Raw genomic sequence first — 23078 nt, 5'->3', positions numbered from 1 at the left:
CGCCGCTGGGCCCCGGCGCGCCTTCGGGTGAGAGTCCGGGCCTGGGCCTCGGAACCGTCGAGGGGGCGGGGACGACGCTGGGGGCCGGGCCCTGGGGCCTGTGGGGCTCCGGGGACCGGCCCGAGTAGCGCCTCTGGGAGGTATCCTCGGGGGACCGGGCTCCCGGCTTTGGGCGGTGGCCTGCGCTGAGTGGAAGGGAGGCGGGGGAGGTGACTGCGAAGGTGGGGGAAGGGAGGCGGAAGGGAGCGAAGGGGGAGGGGTGGGCGGAGGCGAGCGTGTAGGGGAGGGGGTAGCGGGAGCGCTGCGTTCTGTGGGGTGGGGTCGGGAGAGAGGAATTAGAGAGAAAGAGACCATAAAACTGGAGGAGGGGAAAGGAAGGTGAGAAAGAAAGGAGTGGAATTTAGGGAAGAAGATGGCCCGGGTAACCCGTGGGAAGTAACTTGGAAGTGTCCCAAAACTGGAAACGATCCCCTTAAATGGCCAGGACGGTGTCGTAAAAGCGCTCTGGCCCTAGGTTCAAATCTCCACGTTGCCCTTTGGGAGCGGGCTGATTTAAAAAGTGGGGAAGATCCTGCGAGGTCTAGTCTGAGCCCCGCCTCTTTTTTTCTTACGGAGGAGCAAACTGAGGCTCAGACTGGTGAAATGAGTTCTGGCAGGTTACTGAATTAGGAAGTAACAAAGCAGATTTTAACCCGCGGCCTCCGGCGCCCGCTTCAGCGGCGCTCTCTCACGCTCCTGTCTGACCTTGAACAGATCGCTTGTCCGCTCTGCCAGAAATGGTGGTGGTCTCTGCTAGTTTCCGGCTCTGAAACCCTAAAAGCGTCTGAGCATCAGAGCTGGAGTCTCGGGGAGAAGCACCCCTCTGGCGTGGGGCCTGGGGAGCCCCTCGGGCAGTGCAGGGTGGGGGCGGAGGTGAGATTTCCCGAGGAAAAGCTTAAGGAGTCTGTTTCTTACGTAATAGCTGACGCGTAGGTGCTTTTCATTTTATATACAGTGTCTTGTTGGAATGCGGGAGGGGGGGGGAAGGAAGGCAGCACTATGATCATCATCCCCGCTTTATTGATTGAGAAACTAAGCAGTTGAAAGTGGCTTGCCCAAGGTTCAATAAATAGGTGGTGAATGGCAAAGCAGGGATTTTTTTTTTTCTGAGGCTGGGGTTAAGTGACTTGCCCAGGGTCACACAGCTAGGAAGTGTTAGTGTCTGAGCCCTGAGAGATTTGAACTCCGGTCCTCCTGACTTAAAGGCTGGTGCTCTATCCACTGCGCCACCTAGGGGCCCCAAAGCAGGAATTTGCATGCAGGTCTTTTGATTCTTTAAATCAGTTATCTTTCTTCTGTAAAAAGTGGCTCTTTCCAGGATATATATAAAACTAGAAAACACAAGATAGGAAATAAATACTCCTTTATGAAATACAGAGTAGAAGTGCTAAGGTTAAGTGACTTGCCTAAGTTCACACAGTGTCTGAGGACATGTTTGAACTCGGGTCCACTGTGCCATCTAGCGGCCTCTAGTACTCACCTTTTTCTGAGAAAAAAGGACAAGAATTCGAGTCAAAAGTTCATCCTGCTGGAATTGAATTTTGCCCTGTTTCCATTGCAATTTGATCTCTTCTTGCAGCAGACTGATGGCATGCTGACTCCCGGACTCTGAGACACTGTTGCTTCTATAGCGATGTCACACCGGGGTGGTGAACGAGACTTCCAGACTTCAGCCCGGCGCATGGGCACCTCTCTGCTTTTCCAGCTGTCAGTACATGAACGGGAGCTGGACCTGGTGTTTTTGGATCACAGCTATGCCAAGCCATGGAGTGCTCATCCAGACGCCAGCAGTGCCCGCCCAACCCGCATGCTCTTTGTCACCCCCAGGCGGCACCAGGATAGTACCATGTGAGTCTGTGGTCTTCCCCAACAACAGGTCCTGGGCTTGTTGGAAGGTGTTCTAGGGATTCTGGAGGAAGTGGGCTTGGGGCATTCAGGGATTTGAGACAATTCCGTAATGTCTAGCACAGGGGTTCTCAAACTACTGCCTGTGGGCCAGATGCCATTGTTTATGTGGCTGCCGGTTATGGCAAATGGGCGGAGGGGGCGGAGACAGAGTGTGAGGTTTTGTTTTTACCATAGTCCAGCCCTCCAACAGTGTGAGGGGCAGGGAACTGGTCCCCTGTTTAAAAAGTCTGAGTTCTATGTTATGTATAACAATGCCATTGTTTTCCTGGTTCTACTTATTTTACTCTGCATCAGTTCATAGAAGTCTTACCATCTTTCACCTTTTCATTGTTTCTGGTGCCATTAATAATCCATTATATTCAAATACCATAATTCATGCAGCCTTTTCTCAATTAGTGGACACTCATTGTGTTCCTCATTTTTTTTTTTTTTTCTGCTATAAAAACCACACTAGGAATATTTTGGTACACATAACTGCTTAAAGTTTTTAAGCAAAAAAAAAAAAAAAAATTAAATGAATTACTTACCCATGAAAACTGATAAGAGTTCTGGATTTGGAATCAGAGAACCTGCTTTAACTCCCCACCCTGTCACTTAATAGTTATTTGATGTTGGAAAAGTTACTTAACTTCTCTGGGCCTCAGCTATCACATGTTAATGTTGAAATAGTTGATCTCTTGACCTTTAAATCTTTTGATTGTAGTAGCTCATTAGAATTTACCCAGTGAAATTTCTGGTTATATGACCAGTCTTTTTCATGAAATTTCTGAAAATCTTTTGAATCACTACCCGACAGGTTAAACTTGGATTCAGAATTCAGATATTTTACAACTGAATATATGCCATAGTTTTCAAGATTATTTCAGCCTATTAAATACAGTTTTCTCAATTAATGACTAGAACTTTAATTGTAACTGAATTTTAATAGTGGATGAAATTGCTTTTAGACTTCAGTATAAGTAGTACTTCAGCTGACTACTCAAAATTATTATGAAGAATTAAAATGGTTAATTTTTAACTACTTACATGGTTAATTTAATTACAGTTATAATCCACCATTGCTAATAGTATAAGGTGCACATATCCTAAGCATGTGCTTGAGTATTGGAAAGACTTGGACTTCTTGGCCTTAGTGTAGAACTTATATCTGAATTATCATAAAATAGATATGTTTCTGTCAGGACCCATATCTATGCAAAACATAATGTGGAAAACTTAACTATTTTGTCTTTTTTTCTTATCCAGTTGTGGATACTTTACATATTCTTACCAATTGATTTTGCTTTTCTAGAGTCTGAATATTACCACCCTTCTGACACCATTATTTTTGGCACATTATAGTTTTTAGATCATAGCTGATTTTGCTTTACTTATTTTTTAATTTCAGTGGAATTTTGAGATGGAGGAATGTTCTGGGCTGAGCCTAACTCAGGCTAATCTTTTGATAATTTAGGCCTCTTCAGTAGTTAACAATAGTAGATTTGCTTAGCCATAGCAGGAAAAGGATGTTCAAGCTAAACATTGAGAATACCTTCTGTTGATTCAGCTGAGAAAAAGCCCCACTCTGCTCTCCAGCCAGGCATCTGAGAGATCCTCCAGATTTTTATGACTGCTTTTTACTCAGACATTGAAAAAAGATATCTGAAGTCTGAATTCTTAAGACCTCTGAAACAGAATCTCAAGGAATATTTCAATACTTTCTTAGTAAAAACTAGTCTAACTTGCTTGGGGGACAGGGAGAGTGTATTTAAGATATTGCTTTTACCACAGGGAGTTTCCTGAGATTAAGAGAACTCCTAAATATTTATCTACCATTCATATCCCTGAAAGGGAGGATTTATCATTCCTTAAAAAACTGGAAGTTAAAATACTCATATTTACATTTGAATATTTGTCACATTTCTAATTGTTTTGTTTTGAACAGCATTAAGATTTGTCTGTTGTCTTTATACACATGCCTTCAAGGCAGTAGAATGTGCTGAAAATCTCCTGGATGAGAAATTTTATGTGGATAATATACAGTTGGGTAATTGAGAACTGACTATATAAAAAAAGATTTATAGGCAACTGAGCAAACATTAAGCACGTGCATACATTGAGCAAAATAGCTGTGGTCTGAATATCCTTTGTTTATTTGTAGTGAGGCAGACATCCCTATCGATGTGGAGACTGTTACGTCTACCCCAGTGCCGCTCTATGACAACCAGAAGGCACGAAGTGTGATGAATGAGTGTGAACGCCATGTCATCTTTGCCCGGACTGATGCAGATGCTCCACCCCCACCTGAGGATTGGGAAGAGCATGTTAACAGGTGGGCTGCCTCAGGAACATTGAATACCATGGGATAATGGGCCCAGGTTCTGAATCAATATTCATTTTTATTATTATCTCATTCTTGTATTCTAAAACACAAATTCAGGTTGAATTAGGCAGACACTGTCTTAGGGATATGATATGGCAGAAAACACTTGGAATCACAAGATTTGGGTGTGATTTTAAGTTTGATTGTCAATTCTGTGGTCTCAGGCAAGACATTTAGTTTTTCTGAGCTTAGTTTCCTCTTCTGTCAAAATGGAAGTAGAGTTTGCCTCGAAAGGTTTGAGGATCAAATGGGATAATTTTTGTAAAGTTCTAATCCTCAGTTGCTTCATCTATAAAATAGGGATAATTGTACTACTTACCTCACTAAGTTATGAGGGTCAAATGAGATAAAATGTATATAAATTACTCTGCAAATGATAAAGCATTTTGTAAATTGCTACTAAGATAAATATACCAATTCAGATAAATATTTAGAAGACATACAGATTGTAGAATAACAAAACATTAAATTTGTATATAAACAAGTAAGATTAAGAGTTTACATCATTTAGAAATCTAGGTGATAAACAAATGAAGGGACTCCTATCTTCATACAAGGGAAGTCTTCATTAAGATTGGGAAATGTATGGGCCTCTAGAATACTTTATAAGAAAGCAGTTTGTAAACTTTCAGATTTTCATAGTTGAAAGGGACCTTATAGATCATCTAGTCAAACCATAAATGATCTAGAGTATCTTCTACAGCATAATCTTACTAGTGGTCATCTACTTTTTGCTTGAAAACTTCCAATGAAGGGGAATTATTTTTTCTTTCAGGGCTTCTAGCAAACTCCTCTGTTTGGCATTTAAATGATCTGGCTTTAGTTTCTCTTTCCAAACTTATTACATGTAACTTTTATTTATGAATTCTATGTTCTATTCAAACTGGACCACTTATGTATTCCATTATGTTTCTTGCCTCTGTGATTTTAGGCTGTTTGTTCCCCATGCTTAGAATGTCCTTCCTCATTTTCCTCTTATATAATCCATAGCTTCTTACAAATCCAGCTCAAGTAGTATCCTAAATGAGGCCCTTTTTCATCCCTCTATTAACTAGTACCTCTCTCCCTTGAAATTTAGCATTTAATTAGTTTAATAATTAAGGATTTTTTATATATAATATATATATATATATGTGTGTGTGTGTGTGTGTGTGTGTGTGTGTATCTTCATTCTATGTTTCATGCAAGACTTCAAAAGTACATTTTAAAACATGTATACACATACAATATATATACACATACATGTACACATGCTTATGTACATATAACTATACATACAAAAATGTATATATGTATGTATACATATTTTTTTCCTCAGTAGATTAGAAATTTCTTGAGGCATTGGTTTGTTTTTGTCTTTCATTTTTAGCACAGTGTCTAGCATGGCATAGAAACTTAATAAATATTTATTGGTTATAGTTTTTTCTTATGCAAACTAAACATCCCAAGTTCTTTCATCTGATTCTCATATGGCATGGACTCAAGGCACTTTCCAATGTTTAGGATACTCACCAATTTATCAGAATTTTTCTTAAATGTGGTGCCCCAAATGAAAAAGTATTCCATATGTGGCCTAATCAAGTCAGAATACAGTGATACTAATGCCTTCTTGATCCTGTTCATTATGCCTTTCCGTGAAGCCTAATGTTATATTAGATTACATAGAATTGCCATGTCATATGTGGACTCATATTGTGCTTGTAGTGTACTAAAAACATACAAATCTTTTTCAGTAAACTGTTGGATAGTGATCTCTCCCCCATCTTATTCTTGTAAAATGAACTTTTTGAACACTAATGTAAGCCTTGTATGAAAATTACTTGTATGTCAATTAATCTCTTTTATTTCATGGTAGATTTTTTCCTAAATATTAACTTTCTATTCTTCCCTGAGCAGTGGTTGTACTTGATTTAAAACTTCTATTTTACTTTGTGCATTTAAAAAATGCTTCACTAGACCAATTTTTTTTGGTATCACTATTGCAGACTCTTAACTACCCCTTTCCCACTAAATAAAGATATTGCAGAAGGAGACTCAAATACTTAGAAATGTTTGTTCTAAAGTACACTTGTAATAAATAAGGGGTCATGCAGAACAAATCCTATATTCTAAGATGTATATCTCTTTTTGCATCTTAAAATTCATCCCATCTCAGTCAGGAAGTAGGTAATATTCCTCATTATAGGTCCTGGGCAAACTTGATTGGGCATTGCATCAATTAGAGTTCTTAAATTTTTAAAAGTTGTTTGTCTTTGTGGTGTTATTATATATATTATTCTCCTTATTGTGCTTACTTTCTCTATGAATTAGAATTTCTTTGAAATCATTGCCTTCATCACTTCTTATAGCACAGTAGGATTTTATTACATTCATATACCATAATTTGTTTGGCCATAATTCAAATTGATAAGAGTCTGTTTGTCCCCTTCCACACCCAATTTCAGATTGACTCTACAAAAATGAACTGTTATAAATATCCTTGTATATATGGATCTTTTTCCTCTTTATTTTAATAGGCCTAAGTAGTGGTGTCCTGGGTTTAGTGACTTTTTTTTTTAGTGATACAGTTTAATGACTTTTTGGTCATAGTTCCAAATTGCTAACCAGAATGGCTAGACCAATTTACAGCTCGACCAATAATGCTTTATTGTACTTAGTGTTCAGTAGATATGAGCATTTGTGAACAAGCTATCTTTTCATAGAATATCTCAGTTCTTCAATACAATGTTGACACAATATATCAGGTTGCTAATTTGTTCCTTCTAAATATGAGGAAAATTCCATTTTACAAGAATGATTCTTATATGATTATTGATCTTCAAACACTTTCTTGTTCTTGAGCTAGAATTTCTTAGTGTTTCTATGTGATGAAATCATTCAATTCTATCTATTTGGAGATCATTCAGGGGTAATGTATATTGACCAGGGTTATTAATAGAATAGCCTCAGTGGCATTTCATTGTTAGAAGTGGACCAAAATATAGTTATTACAACATTAAACTACATGTAAGGAGGCAGGGAATAAGCATTTATTATCTTTAATATGTCGGGCACTTTCTTAAGAACTTTCCAGTTATTCCATTTAATTTTCATAGCAGTTCTTTGAGATAATTATTGATTTTACAGTTGTGGAAACTGAAGTAGATAGTGTTTGAATGATGACTGCAGTGTTATATATCTAGTAAGTATCTGAAGCTGAATTTGCATTTGAACCATCCTTATTCTAGACCTAGTGCTCCATCCACTTACCATCTAGTTGCTTTTAATTATAATTCATCTTATAGCTAAAGAAGACTACAGAAACTATAGAAACATCAGAAAAGCAAGAAAAAATAATCACTTGATACGCCATATGTTTACTAGTTTTGTGTTTACTTGAATATATCATAGTAACAAAATCAGAATATATGCTGAACATGTTTTGCTAAGATTTCATATACCTCATTTTAATTTTGAAATATCTTAAGAATTGGGTGTATGTGTCAGAAGCATGTGTTCTATGCAGGGGTCTAGCCTCTGCAGGGAGTCCAGGGAGTTGAGCATCAAAGGAAGACAGGAGTTGTGGGGTAGTTTGGGTGAGGAACTGATGGAAGTGATGCTCCCACTTCTCTCAGGCTCCTTGAGGCTTTATTTTTATACTATATCATGATCATATACTTTTCTTTAGGTCAACATAGTCTTTAGACATGTGTCTGACTTATTGACCTTTATATGTTACTATATTTGACATTTAATTTTTGAATAAGTTTTTTATGGTTACGTGTTAATTATTGATTACATAACTCAAAGCCAATACTGAAAGGTAAATGTATACAAGGCTAAATGCCAGTGAATTTTGTTAGTTTACTTATGTTTTCTTTGTCAGTTCTATGGATTGTTTGATTGCTCTATTTCCCCGACTTGAAACCATGTACATAGGCATTTAGGGTAATTCCTAGTTATACTTTAACCATCTTTTGGTTCCTAGATATACTTATCTTTTCTGAGTCTTCTAAATAGGTAAACACCATTATTTCCTAGACCTCTGGATTCTCTCCCATAGTGACAATGCTTTCCATGATGTTCTCTCCTTTATCATTTGTCTCAATGAGAGATTAGTTTTATTAGGATGGAATATGCATGTGGAATCATTTCTAGTTAACTTGCCCAAATTCCCCTTGTCACCAGATTTTTTTAGATAATATTTTAGTGCTGTAATCAAGCCAGTTATAAGTAATATAGGAAATAATAGTCCACTAATGAGAATCATAGAAGGAAATGTTCCTGCATGAGTGCTGTGCACATTTGATCTCAGTGCTGGGCTTTGCCAATCAGCTTAAAGATTGTGACTCCCAACAGTTCTAAGATATGGATATTCCTGGATATTTATAAGGCTGAATAAATTAGAAAATATCTCATATTGAAAGGTTGAATCCTTAAAGTTACTCTCCACTCCCCCCCCCCCCTTTTTTTTTTTTTTAAAGAAAGGGGATTTAATAGCTTCCAGGAGGCTTACAATTGTTAATGTTCATGAATAGGTGCTTTAAAATTTCTTAAGGAAGACGAGAATTATGATCATGACAATGTCTTTGTCTTTGGGTTTTAAGTCTTTTAGGTATTTTCACATAAAATAGACTCTGCATGATGAGATACCAAAGGATTCACTAATTTAAGGCTTCTCCTAAGACTGAGTGTGGGAATTGGTGTAGGGCAGAGGTCAGCATAAACAGTGAATCCCATCTCCCTGTCTTCCCCCCACACCCATAGCAATGGCTCATTTGGGCTTACTCAAAGCTTGAGGTAGGTTCCTAGTATTGTTGTCTGGTCTGAGAATTCAAGAAGAGACATTATATTCTTGTTTAAAATTGAACTGGTGGGGAACATTTGGGAAGGGAGCCAGTTCAGTTCACCACAGTCACCAGCAGCAAAGCCCAGTGGGGTTTATCTGCACTATAAACTTGTATTTAAAATTCTGTCTCCTCTTTTAAAATTTCTTTAATTACATCTCTGAGGCACTGTTTATCTTGATCCTTGGGTTAGATCATATTTTTTCTTGTCCCATTTTAATTTTTCAGACCTCCCATAGAACTGACATAAAACATTAAATAGTTATTTTAGTTCTTGGAACCTGTTTGGCATGCATTCAGTTAACATCCTTAAAATCTTTTCTTGGTTTTTGATATATCAGCATTGTGGCTTTTAATGTGATCTCAACTGTCATTAGAGTATGATAGTAATTTCTAGGTAGTTGAAATTTTTTTTTTCTCTTTTCCAATGTCTGCATCATTTCTATCCCTTTCCAATTTGGATTTCAGAATAAATATAGTAACAAAAAAAAAAAAGCAAATAAGGAAAGCATCCTATCATAAAATAAATAGTAATAGTTGAAAATAATATTTTGTAGCATCCTTAAGAAACAAATCAGATTCTAGATCTTGATCTTTGAAAGGAAGTCTGTACCAAACTCAGAAATGTGAAATGGTTCTAGGAAAATAAGTTGGTTTATCTGTCATCTTAATCAGAAGACCTGTATAGAGGTCTTGCCTCTGATGCATAGTAGCTTATTGGCCATGTGACTGAGCAGATTACTTTACTTCTCACTGTCCCAAGCAATTCAGTATATGAGGTTACAGATTAATCATCAAAGCAATGAACATCATCAATTCCTTTATGTCTTAATTAGGCTTTATAATTTCCAGGTTTTAGCAAATCCCTATTGAAAATCAATTTTATGTTTGTCTACTTTGGTAAAAATCTTAAATGAGTAGTCACCAAAAGGTTAAAAAAAATACAATTAGTGGTAAAAATAATAAAGTATACTTGAATACAAAATAAAGAAAGAAAATGGCATTCCAGAGTAATTGAACCAGTTCACAGATCCGTCAATAGTGTAACAGTGTCCTTCTCCCTCATCCCTTTCAACAGTTGACACTTTTCTCTTTTGTTATCTTTGCCCACCTGGTTACTATAAATGGAACTGGAGTTTTTTTAATTTGAATTTCCCTTATTCGTAATTTGGATCATTTTTTTATATGGTAGTTTTTTCTTTAAGAACTGCTTGCTTATATTCTTTGACCATTTATTTCTTGGATAATGGCTCCTGATCTTATTTTTTAAAATTAGTTTCTATAGATCTAGTAGAGTAGTGGAAAAAGTGTTGGTCTTGGAGCCAAAAGACCTGAGTTAAAATCATTTTGCCCATCTATAAAATTGGGAGTAATAATGATACCTAGGTCACCACCTACTTACAAGGATTTAAAATAATAGCAACCTACAGGACAGGAATTTTGTGAAGATTAAATAAGATATTAAGCAATTAACACGGTGTTTAGTATGTATTAGGAATTTAATCAATGCTTATTTCTTTTCATTCCATACTCTGAAGAAGCTTAAATTTTACTGGGGGAAACAGCATATACAAATGTAGATAGATGAAGACATGCACTTATAGTTATAAACTTAAATGACTAAGCATGAAGAGTTTATGACTTTTCTCTTAATTTATGTTGTGGTAGGTAATGAGAGACTGGTGAAATGAAAAGAATACTGTTACAGTCATAATCAGACAAACAGAAGTTCAACTCGACCATAGCTATTTTAACTTTAGGTGAATCACTTAATCTCTCTTGTTTTTCCTACCATAAAAAAGGATTGTAATCTCTTCATTTTATACCTCACTGGGCTATTAATAAAGAAGGGGCTTTAGGCAAATCTTTAAAAATCTTATATATTTGAATTATAATTACTGCTGTTATTCATTTACTTGTGATGAGAAGGGGATGGGATTTCCTAAGGACTGGGTCAACTCAAGTTTCTTGTCTTCCACTTGTGCTCTCATTCTATTCTCTTGTTTCTTACAGCTCATCTTAAATCATCTTTTTATTTTCTGTTATCTTTAATCTTTTTTCAACTTCAAGTTTAACTATTGGCTTTTTCCTTGCTGCCAATGAACATACCCAGATCTCTCCCTTCAATTAAAAAAAACAAACCCTTAAAATGACATTTTATATCTCTTTTGCCTTTAATTGAAAAACAAAACAAAACAAAAAACTTTCTACATTCTTTTTTTTTTTTTTTTTTTTTTTACTTTTTACCTTTTAGCCCTTTTAAACCTAGCTTCTGACCTTACCACTTCACTAAAACTACTTTTTCTAATCTTGTTTGCAAAATATGTTGGCCTGTTTTCAGTTCTCATCCTTTCATCTTTCTTGAAAACTCTGTGGTATTTGACACTGTTGACTACACTCTCTACCCCCTAGGTTTTATGACATTGCTCTCTTTCAGTTCTTGTTGTATGAATCCTCTGTTGTTGTTTTTTTTTTTTTTTTTTTTTTTTTTAATGGAATTATCATGTGTGTCTTTCATCTCTCCATCCCACTTATATGTTTGTGTCCTGAGGCTTTATTTTGGGCATTTTTCTCTCATACTCTCTTTCTTGATTGCTTCAGTTCCTGTAGATTCAGTTTTTATTTCTAGGGAGATAACTTCCAAAGTTATATGTCTCACTTATCTTCTGAGATTCATTTTCACAGCTACCTGCTGGATGCCTTGACTTGGATAAACCAGGGGTTACAAATTCAACAAATCCAAACCAGATCTTCTCTTTCTCTCTAAAGCAGCTAAACATAGCCTTCCTCCTAACCTTCTTGTTCTCAAGAGCACCACTATCCTTTTAATTTTTCCGTTCAAGGTCAGAATCATCCTCAATTCTATCTTCTCATCCTCACTCCCCATCTAATCAGTTGCCTATCCTTACTTATTTTTCTCTGTTAACATCTCTTAAATTCAACCCCTTCTTTCTATTTAACTTGATTACTATTTTGGTTCAGGCCCTTTATTCATTTATTTCAGTTATCTCCCAATAGTTTTTTCTGTCTCAAGTCTTTTCCTTTAAAGATGTTCACCACACAACTGCCAAAAACCAATATTCCTAAAGCACAAGACTGATTTTTACTCCTCCAGCTCCCTATTGATGTGACTTATTCTCTTACCCAGTCTAGAAAAAGTTATCATATAGTTTTACCAGACTATCCTAACTGCATAGAGTGATTGTGAGGAAGGAACTCTTTATCAACCCTCATCTGCTGTCCCCCAACCTCTGAGTATCTTTAAATAATCTTTGAGATATTGATTAGCATGTCTTTAGACAGGTCTGGGACTTGGTCTTCCAGGTGCATTTAATCTGACTCCTTTGACCCCTTCTTCTGAGTTCCTTTCTTTACTTCTCTGGTCTCTCTGAGAAAAAACCCCAAGGTTGTATTTCCTCTATAAAAGATCTTCTTTGTAGTGCCTTCTCTTTAATGGTCCCTTTTTCTTTACTTTAGCTAACGCTGGTCAGTCTAACAGGCCAATCAATAATTTCATGGAGTATTTCCTTTCTCCTGGTTAATTGTGAGTTCCCCTGGGGAATTTGCCTTTTTCCTTGCTAACTATATGTGCTCCCAACTTTATTTCACATTTGCTATTTATTATTATATTTATTTATATATATTTATTTCATATTATATTATTATATTATTTATTTATTTAGTTTATTACTTTATTTATTTAATATTATTTATATTATATTATATATATTATTTTTATATTATATTTATTTATATATATTTATTTTACCTCTTATTTTTGTCTTTAATCTGTTCTAAATAAATCTACCTTTTCCCAAAGAGAATGGCCATCGTAAATTTGTCACATGTTTATTTTAAACTAGGAATTGCTACCCTGACTTTATCACTGTTACATCTAGAATAAGATACAAACTTTTCTGTTTAGCATTTAAAGCTCGCCACAGTTTGCCTCCCATCTATCTTTCCAGATATATCTTATATTATTATCCTTTGGTTGAAATGCATTATATTTTAGCTAAACAGGCTTACTTACTGTTCCCTATATACATTTCTTCTCCTGCTGCTGTCCCTTTGCCTAAACTTACATCCAGGCCTGAAATGATCTTCCTATTCACTTTCACCATTTGAAATCCCTATCTTCCTTCAAGGATCAGCTTCACTTACCTTGTGATAATCCTTTCTTGATCTCCATGTTAGCTTATTTTCCTTTCTCTTCAAATTATAAATATATTTAGATTTTATATCTTATATTCCCCCAATAGATTGTAAATTTTTTGAAAGTAGGGACTATTTTGTTTGTATTTATATCTCCAGTGTCCAGTGTAATACCTTATACATAGCAGGTGCTAAATAAATGTTTGTTGAATTATATGCCATTTCTAATTATATAGTCTTATAGTGGAAATGGGTCATTAAGTTATCAGGTCATTTTTAAAGAATGTAGAAAGATAATAGATATTTCACTTTATCTTTGCAATTTCTTCTTCAGAACTGGTTGGACAATTGCTCAGAACAAACTTTTTAACAAGATTCTCAAAGCCTTGCAATCTGACCGGCTGGCCCGGCTAGCCAATGAAGGGGTAAGTTTGAAAGATTGGTAAGCCAATGAAGGGGTTGAGCCCTGTATATTTTAACATCTTTCAATTACTATTGACAATAGCTAAGGTGAAATTTTTAAAAGCTTGGTCCTCAAAACTTTCTGAGCATCTGACATTCCCATCCATGCTGTATAGCCCATGCCTTTAGGGTAAATTACTAAAATGTGATGGTTCCCTTTATCTCTTCATAACTCTAACACACACTGTTGTCTTATAGGCTTGCAATGAGCCTGTGCTGCGACGAATTGCTGTGGATAAATGTGCAAGGAGAGTTCGGCAGGCACTAGCGAGTGTGAGTTGGGACATTAAACTTGTCCAGTGGTTGCATACAACGTTGGTGGAAACCCTGAGCCTACCGATGTTAGCAGCATACCTTGATGCTTTACAGACATTGAAAGGGAAGGTAAGGATGCTGATTTGGTTCACTGCGAAGCAAAGATCACTAGTCTGTTCACTAAAGAATTAGGGATGGTCTCTCCAGTTGTGCTACTTGAATGTTTATAGAGTATCAGATAAATGAAAAAAGGAAGGATTTATGTCCAGAGTATGAAAGAAATTGGGTAAAAAAAAAAAAAAAAAGTGTTCCCTTTATATGTGTTTCTCCTTATTTCCTTTTCTCTTAAGTGGTTTTTTTTTTTTTTTTTTTTTTTTTAATCATTTATGCTTCTAGGCTAAGATGTAGGTGTTTGAAAACTGTCATGTGTTTTTCAGCTTTTAAAAATTTTTTTTTTTTTTTTTTTTTTTTTCTGATTTGGCTTAAATCTCTTTTTTTTTTTTTTTTTTTTTTAATTTTTTATTTTATTTTATAATTATAACATTTTTTGACAGTACATATGCATGGGTAATTTTTTACAACATTATCCCTTGCACTTACTTCTATTCAGATTTTTTCCCTTCCTCCCCCAACCCCCTCCCCCTGATGGCAAGCAGTCTTATATATGTTAAATATATTACAGTATAATTTAGATACAATATATGTGTGTAGAACCGAATTTTTTGTTGCACAGGAAGAATTGGATTCAGAAGGTAAAAATAACAGTTTACATTCATTTCCCAGTCCTTTTCTGGATGTAGCTGGTTCTGTCCATCATTAATCAATTGGAATTGGATTAGCTCTTCTCTATGTTGTAGAAATCCACTTCCATCAGCATACATCCTCGTACAGTATCATTGTTGAAGTGTATAATGATCTTCTGGTTCTGCTCGTTTCACTCAGCATCAGTTGATGTAAGTCTCTCCAAGCCTCTCTGTATTTCTCCTGTTGGTCATTTCTTATAGAACAGTAATATTCCATAACATTCATATACCATAGTTTACCCAACCATTCTCCAATTGATGGACATCCATTCATCTTCCAGCTTCTAGCCACTATGAAAAGGGCTGCCACAAACATTTTGGCACATACAGGACCCTTTCCCTTCTCTAGTAGTTCCTTGGGGTATAAGCCCAGTAGTAGTATGGCTGGGTCAAAGGGTATGCACATTTTGATAACTTTTTGGGCTCAGCTTTTAAAAATTGAAACTGAGGTAAGGTGAATGTGATGAAAATTACATTACTTCAGAAGAGATGAAATATTTATCAGGGAGAAATACCAGGCAGGAAGATATTGCTAAATAAGGCTTTCAGACCTTAGGCTACAATATTTAAGCATAATAAAAAAAAGATACAGTAATATCCTGTATTATCAGAGAATGAGCTAGTCTTTATGAGTTTCCATTTAACTGATCTTCCCCTTTAAGGATTTGCCTTTTTTTTTGGGGGGGGGGAAGACAATTTTCTAAAATGTTCCCTACTTCCTTGTATTCTATAGATTAAAAAAAAATTCAGTTTTAAAAAATTATTTTTCAAAGATGATGTAATTTTAGGACTTAATTTATTTAAAATAAGTTTGATGCCTTTTGTCATTTCCAGATATAGCCTCACTTATTGAGACTTCCCTTGTAACAAAGAAAATTAACTAAGGCAAGGAGAATGACTCTGATGTTTGTAATAGTCCTCTACCTCTACCCAAAAGGAGGGAGATGCATTTATCGATAGTTCTATATCAAAATTACTCTCCTGCCTTTTAAACATAGTTTACTGATTAATTTTTTTCCTCTATGCTTTCTTTTTTAAAAATTGTAAACTTAATCACCAAAAAAATTTTTCATATACACTGTAGAACGTAGAGGATTCCATATGAAACTGCATCTGCATTTCATGTTATTTGCTTTGAAAGCAAAAAGTTATTGTTCTTTGAAAGTAAATAAAAAATTCTACCCAGTAGCTTCTTGATGCATGTTATATTCATTTAACAAACTCCAAATACTAGGTGTAGAGATTATAATAGGCTTCAGGGATTGAGAAATAAGATAGCCTTTGCCTTCAGGCAGTTTATAATTTTATTGAAGGAGACATTAGATAGCCTTAATGACAGCCAGTTTGTTAAGAGTAGTACAAGTATATGGTGCCAAAGGAATTGAAAGAGCTTGAAAACTTCTTAATATGGTGATCATGTCAGACCTCATAAGAAGATGGTAGCATTTGAATTGGGCTTAAAAAAAAATAAGTAGCATTTTGAGATGTAGAGATAGTGGGTTGTGTGGGACCAAAGGACATTCTAGATAGGGAGAATGATGTGAATAAATCAGGTCAAGCACTGGAAAATTGAAGGACTCATGAAGACAATATAGATACCACTTTAGCTATGACATTAGGTTTATATAGGGAAAGAATAGGGAAAAAACCTGAAAGGATCATGAAGACCTTGAATCACCTTGATGTAACTATCAGTGATGAATCTCAGATACTTTGTGTTCTGTGATATTAGGATTGTCGAGGATTGGAAACTTTTTTGTTCCTTCATTAGTTGGTGCCAGACTATAGGAAGGCTTTTTTGATTTTTACATGCCTTTTGTATTTTTTTCTATATCTTTCACTGTTAGGCTGTCAGCTTTCAGCTTAGTTTTTGTGTTACCATACTTATTTTGGGCAAACACTTACTTGTCTTTAGACTATGAACTAACAGACTATAAAGAAATAATTGAGAAGCAGCATGGAGTAGTGAAGAGTTCTGAATTTGGAGTTAGGAAGACTTGGGTTCAGATGCTATCTTGGCATTTACTTTCTTTGGAACCATGATATGGTCATTTAATCTTTATGACTCTGTTTCATTATTGGTGGGCTGCCACCATCTTCCTCACAGGATGGTTGTGAGGGTCATAGATTGAAAACAGCATTCTTAGTTGAATAAGAATGAGGAATGAGGAAACTGAAGCTCAGTCAATCAGTAGGTTTTTAAAGTCCTACTATATACTCAGCACAGGTGCTGGGGATATGAAGACAGTGACTAAAGCAGTTCCTATTCACAAAGAACTAATATTCTAACGGGAGACAACAAGGACATATATAAGTTTATTCATATTAAATGTAAAGAGAATACATAAAAACAAATAGAAAATAATTAAATACTTAGTTTGAGAAGAAGGATACTAGCAGTTGAGGTGGTCAAGAAAGGCTTGAAGATGGTCCCTGAAGGAAGATAGGAATTTTGTGAATTGAAAGTGGAGAGGGATTTCTATCCAGGCTTAAAAAGACTGCCAATGCAAAAGCCCAGACATGAGTGAGCAAGTGTGCTAATGAGGAGCCAAGAGAAGGTCAGCTTGGCTGTTTCAAAGCATGTGGGAAGGGTGATTATATACAAGACTAGAAAGAGAGTGCCAGATTATGAAACTAAACAGATGAGTTTATATTTGATTCTGGAGATGATGGGGAGCTACTGATTGAGTCAGGGAGCAGTATGGTCAGATCTGTACTTAAGGAAAATAACTTTGGAGGATATACTGAGGCTTAAAGAAGCTGAGTTAGGAAAAACAGAAGGCTGTTGCAATATTCTAGGCAAGAAGTGAAGTCACATGAGATAATATATATAAAGCATTTCACAAGTTTTAAAGTTCTATATCAGTGTCATTTACTATTATAAACTGTGCCATGCAAGGACAGCTTCATACTATTTGTTTTTGGACAAGTCCTAGTTTTTCAAAATAGATTAAACTTGGGCTAGATAAGAATAACAGTGCTTCTTAGCATGGAATTATCATTTTTGGGTCTGAGAAAGCCCAAATTTAAATCCTTTTTTTTTTTTTTTTTTTTTTGCTTGCCAGTTTTCAAAAGGCCTTGTTTATTACTTCAGGGAGTATACTTTTAATTTAAGTTGAGTATTTTTGTTAGGTGGTAGTGGTGTTCATTTCAGTTTTGTCTCACTCTTTGTGACCCCATTTGGGGTTTTTTTATGGCCAAGATAAAGTGGTTTGTTATTTCTTTCTCTGTTCGTTTTACAAATGAGGCAACTAAGGATTAAATCATTTGCCCCCAGGGTCATACAGTTTAGTAAATGTCTTGAGTTTGAATTTGAACTTAGATTCTTCTGACTCCAGGCCTGGTGCTTTATCTATTGTGCCACCTAGTTGCCCTCTTTATTTTTGGTAGACAGTTTATATATTAAAGTACTTGGAATAATGCATTAAAATATTAGGAGGTAACTGGTCTTTTGATCTTTCCTCCTTTTTTCTGGTATCTTTTTTTTTTTTTTTTTTTCCAGTATAATACATTCTTCATTAATTAGAGAGCAAAATTAATACAATGTGAAAAAATTTCATGGTAAAATGTATAAAATGGTATGTATACAGTTGTATAGAAATATTTCTAAAACAATATATACATAGAAATATATTTATCTCATGCTTTTAAGGGTTATATTACACAGGCCTTTTCTCACAATCTTGTGAAGCAAACATTAGTGTGTGTAGATATTTTTATAGGATCAATAGGATCATAGATTTAGGCCTCTAATAAGATCTTAGAGGCCATTAAAATTTAGGGGTTCTTCATTCCCTCCTTTTATAGAGAAACTGAAACACAGAAGTTAAATGACTTGCTGGGAGTCATACATTTAACAAGTGCCCAAAGCATGATTTGAACCCCCATTTTCCTGTTTCTAGGTCTATTACCTTTTCTATTCCACTTTTATGCCTCTTTATTTTATATGAAGATTTTAATAAGTAAAGACTTTTTCTGATTTATTTGTAATTACATGGCTAGAAGATAGTAATACCAGCCATTAGAAGTCTTTGGACTTGAAAATCCAGTGTTTTTATGCCTACGTGATGCTACTTTTCATTTCAACTTGTTGGAATTGATTTTTATACATCAGAGCTTCTAGTCAATCATTTCCAGTTTCATTTCCTTTGGTTTCTGCTGCCAGCCCAGTTAAAGTAATTCTTTTAACTATTTTGGTCACTGAGGACATGAAGACCTTTCTGTCTTATTTTTAAGAAGGCCTGACTGCTAAACTCTGACTAGCCTATACTAGTTAACTCCTTGACATCCTAAGTAGCATTACTCCTCTGATCTTGTTGAATTAATCTTTTATGTTTCTGATCATTTTCCTTGAGCTTTTCTTTCTTTACTTTAACCCTGTGTCGAATCATTCTCTTTTCTGTTTTCCAGTTTCTTTAGTATTTTTAAAATCTTGACTCTCTAAAAGTTGCTTCACTTTAAAAATGTCCTATCTCAATTTTCAGATGAAGAAATTAAAACCATTTTTAGTGACATAAAAAGGTGCTCTAAATCACTGTTGATCAAAGAAATGCAAATTAAGACAACTCTGAGATGAAACAAATCAGCTCCAATAGAACAGTAATGAATTGAACCAGCTACCAGCAAAAGAACTCAGGGAAATGAGTGTGAACCACTACATAGAATTCCCAATCCCTCTATTTTTGTCCGCCTGCATTTTTGATTTCCTTCACAGGCTAATTATACACTATTTCAAAGTCCAATTCTTCTTGTACAGCAAAATAACTGTATGGACATGTATACATATATTGTATTTAACATATACTTTAACATATTTAACATGTATTAGTCTCCCTGCCATCTGGAGGAGAGGGGGTGGAGGGAAGGAAGGGAAAAATTGGAACAAAAGGTTTTGCGATTGTCAATGTTGAAAAATTACCCATGCATATATCTTGTAAATAACAAGCTATAATTAAAAAATAATAATAAAAAAGAAACTTATAACAAAAAAAAAGACAAATCTGAGATACCACTACATACCTCTCAGATGGGCTAAATTGACAGGAAATGATAATAATAATTGTTGGAAGGGTTGTGGGAAAACTGGGACACTGATACATTGTTGGTGGCATTGTGAACGGATCCAGCCACTCTAGAGAGCAATTTGGAACTATGCTCAAAAAGTTATCAAACTATGCATTCGCTTTGATCTAACAGTGTTTCCATTGAGATTATATCCCAAAGAGATCTTAAAGGAGGGAAAGGGACCCACATGTGCAAAAACATTTGTGGCAGCCCTTTTTGTAGTGGCAAGAAACTGGAAACTTAGTGGATTCCCATCAGTTGGAGAATGGCTGAATAAGTTATGGTATATAAATGTTATGGAATATTATTATTCTGTAAAAAACAATCAGCAAGATGATTTTAGAGAGGCCTGGAGAGACCTACATGAACTGATGCAGTTCATGGCATCAAGATTATACAATGATCGATTCTGATGGGTGTGGCTCTTTCCAACAATGAAATAATTCAAACCAGTTCCAACAATCTTGTGGTGAAGAGAGCCATATATACCCACAGAGAAGACTGGGAACTGAGGGTGGATCACAACATAGCATTTTCATTCTTTCTGTTGTTGTTTGTGTTTTGTTTTCTTTCTCAGTATTTTTTTTTTTCTTCTTGATCCGATTTTTCTTGTGCTGCAACTGTATAATAAATGAAACTGTAGAACTGTATAAATATGTATACGTATATTGGATTTAGTGTATATTTTAACATATTTGACATGTATTGGATTACCTGCCATCCAGGGGAGGGGGTGGGGGGAAAGAAGGGGAAAATTTGAACACAAGGTTTTGCAAGGGTCAATGTTGAAAAATTATGAATGCATATGTTTTGTAAATAAAAAGTTTTTAATTAAAAAAAAAGCATAAAAAAGTTAATTTGAATAGCCTTTGGGGGGAAAAATGTCCTATCTATCATGTGAATCATTGACCTTTGGCATGGAAATTATTACAGTCTCCTTCTTTATTACTGTAAACATATTTGGAACCTTCATCTATATAGATATAAGACTACCTTTTGAGTTTATGCTAAAATGAGCTACATTTGAAACCATAATATATATTTGAGAGTAGGCTGTTTTACTATAGTAGTAAAAACATTTTATCAGTATATATGCATATATTGTAGCTGATGGTCTATGTATTTTGTTTTTAAGGGCACCTTAGATGCAGATGATATTAGATTAAAATGTCTGAGAAGCTGGGTACAGTTTCAGAGAGCAGGACTTCAACTTACTCTCTGCTGGTGAGAGGCTTCCCACTTACACAATAATAGCATTTTTCTGGTCTTGTCTTTTAGATACCAACCTTGATTGACCGGATGTTGATGTCCTCCACCACAAAGACGGGTGCAGCAGGAGCTGAAGCCTTGTCTCTCCTACTTAAAAGACCCTGGGATCCTGCTGTAGGAGTGCTTTCTCATAACAAACCGGTAAGCTGGACAACCAGTTAACTTATTTTTAAAGTTTTATTGATGCCTTTTTTTTCTCACACTGTAATTTCCCATTAACTCCAACCCCCAGCCCCCATGGCCATCACTTCTTTTTCAACCCTTTTGTAACAAATAAAATAAAGAAAACTGATGCAGCAATAGAGGACTTACTTTAACTTGTAAGCTTTAGGAATTGTGCCTATTTAATAATCAGCCTAATGATACCATCAAATAAATTAATAACCAAAAAATTTTAAAAATCATTATTATTAAAAGGGGGAAAATGGAGACCTTGATACTTGAAAGGGCAAATAAATAACTTTCACTTACCTATGAGTGGGTGGGATTCTTTCTTCTTAGAGCAAGCTTCCTGGATCTCCACTGATTCTCATTGCCTCCTCTGGTCCCTCAAGCTCCATGTTCCCTACCTCTCGAAGACACCGCTTTTGGCAGTCACAGCTCTCTTGCTTGGGCAAGGTATGTTCTGGAAATAATGACCTTGCACATAAGATTTTTTTTCCCCCTTGAGGCAATTGGGGTTAAGTAACTTGCCCAGAGTCACACATCTAGGAAATATTAAGTGTTTGAGGCCAGATTTGAACTTAGGTCCTCCTGACTTCAGGGCTCTTTCCACTGTGCCAGGTAGCTGCCCCTGCACATAAGATTTTCGAAGAATAAGGCAGAAAAAGGGAGAAGAATAACGAATAGTGCTTTTGATAGATATTTTCTAGAAGTTTGTACTTTAATGAGGATATACTTTGGTTTCATGTGGAAAAAGAAATAGTCATAATGAAAGATAGTTGAGATCTGGGTTAGGAGTTGGCTAGTCTTTGAGAAGAATTGAAGAAGAAGCATAAAAATTTGCTGTTGTGTATAGTCTTTATTATAATGACACTCTCGTCTTCTGTAGGTCATCCCAATTGCCACCCATCTCCTAAACAATGGCAGTGGAGTAGGAGTTCTTCAATGTCTTGAGCACATGATTGGGGCTGTTCGAGGCAAAGTACTAGAGGTAAGAATATTCTCTTATCTCTGCACCAGAACAGGCTTTAAACTGGCTCTGCAATTATTGTATTCTCTTTTGTTTCTTTTTTTCCCCCTCAAAGATTCATAATCATTTCCCCCACAAACCTATCATCTTAATTGGCTGGAATACAGGAGCCTTGGTGGCATGTCATGTAAGTAATTTCTCATCTTTTTTAAGGATCATTCTTTAAAGATTTGGGATAATTTACAATCTTGAGGTAGAAGTTTAAATGTGTTTTTGGTATCCTGTTGGATCCTGTTTGTCACCACAGTTTTTTTTTAGCAAAATGAGATTTATTTATTTACTCTCCAGCATAAATGTGAATACTGGTTTATATAGATTTTCCAGATGTGTTAAAAAGTTTTATTCCTTAGGAAGGTAAAATAAATATAATTAGTGAAATGTATCATTTTTTAATTTGAGTTCAGTGTTTAGGCTGACTAAAGGAAGTGAGTGATGCACCTTTTTTATCTTCTCTAATTCTAGAAGCAGTGTAAAAGAGGGAAGGAAATATTAAAGGAGTGTTCCAAAGAGAGGGAGTAATGGGGGAGTGGGTCATATATTGGATTAGAGATTGAAAGTTTTTCTTACTTGAGATAGAGAACGGTCTTTTCAAATTGTCCTAATCTTATTTACTAACTGGGGAAGAAGTGAGCTGGCCTATTAGAAAGGGAATTAGAAGACTGGAATTTATAGCTTTAGTATTCTTCCAGGATCACTTCAAGGCCAGGTTTATTTCCAAAATAATACCCTTTGTATTCTTTACT

The 23078-nt window shown here is 35.6% G+C and overlaps 1 protein-coding gene across 1 annotated transcript in view; it reads left to right on the top strand.

Moving 5' to 3' along the window:
- Nucleotides 1–23078, top strand: part of KANSL3 (KAT8 regulatory NSL complex subunit 3) — a 39051-nt gene continuing 15973 nt past the window's right edge. The window contains exons 1-9 of the mRNA XM_074284750.1: nucleotides 1–140; nucleotides 1619–1887; nucleotides 4088–4258; nucleotides 13625–13715; nucleotides 13951–14136; nucleotides 21153–21284; nucleotides 21645–21761; nucleotides 22195–22296; nucleotides 22391–22462. Of these exons, the coding sequence (XP_074140851.1) occupies nucleotides 1673–1887; nucleotides 4088–4258; nucleotides 13625–13715; nucleotides 13951–14136; nucleotides 21153–21284; nucleotides 21645–21761; nucleotides 22195–22296; nucleotides 22391–22462 (1086 nt within the window). The 5' untranslated portion in view covers nucleotides 1–140; nucleotides 1619–1672. The remainder of the gene's footprint in view (nucleotides 141–1618; nucleotides 1888–4087; nucleotides 4259–13624; nucleotides 13716–13950; nucleotides 14137–21152; nucleotides 21285–21644; nucleotides 21762–22194; nucleotides 22297–22390; nucleotides 22463–23078) is intronic.

Source organism: Sminthopsis crassicaudata, chromosome 2 (assembly GCF_048593235.1).
Source record: "Sminthopsis crassicaudata isolate SCR6 chromosome 2, ASM4859323v1, whole genome shotgun sequence".
Lineage (NCBI taxonomy): Eukaryota > Metazoa > Chordata > Mammalia > Dasyuromorphia > Dasyuridae > Sminthopsis > Sminthopsis crassicaudata.
This window is presented reverse-complemented; position numbering and strand designations above follow the sequence as displayed.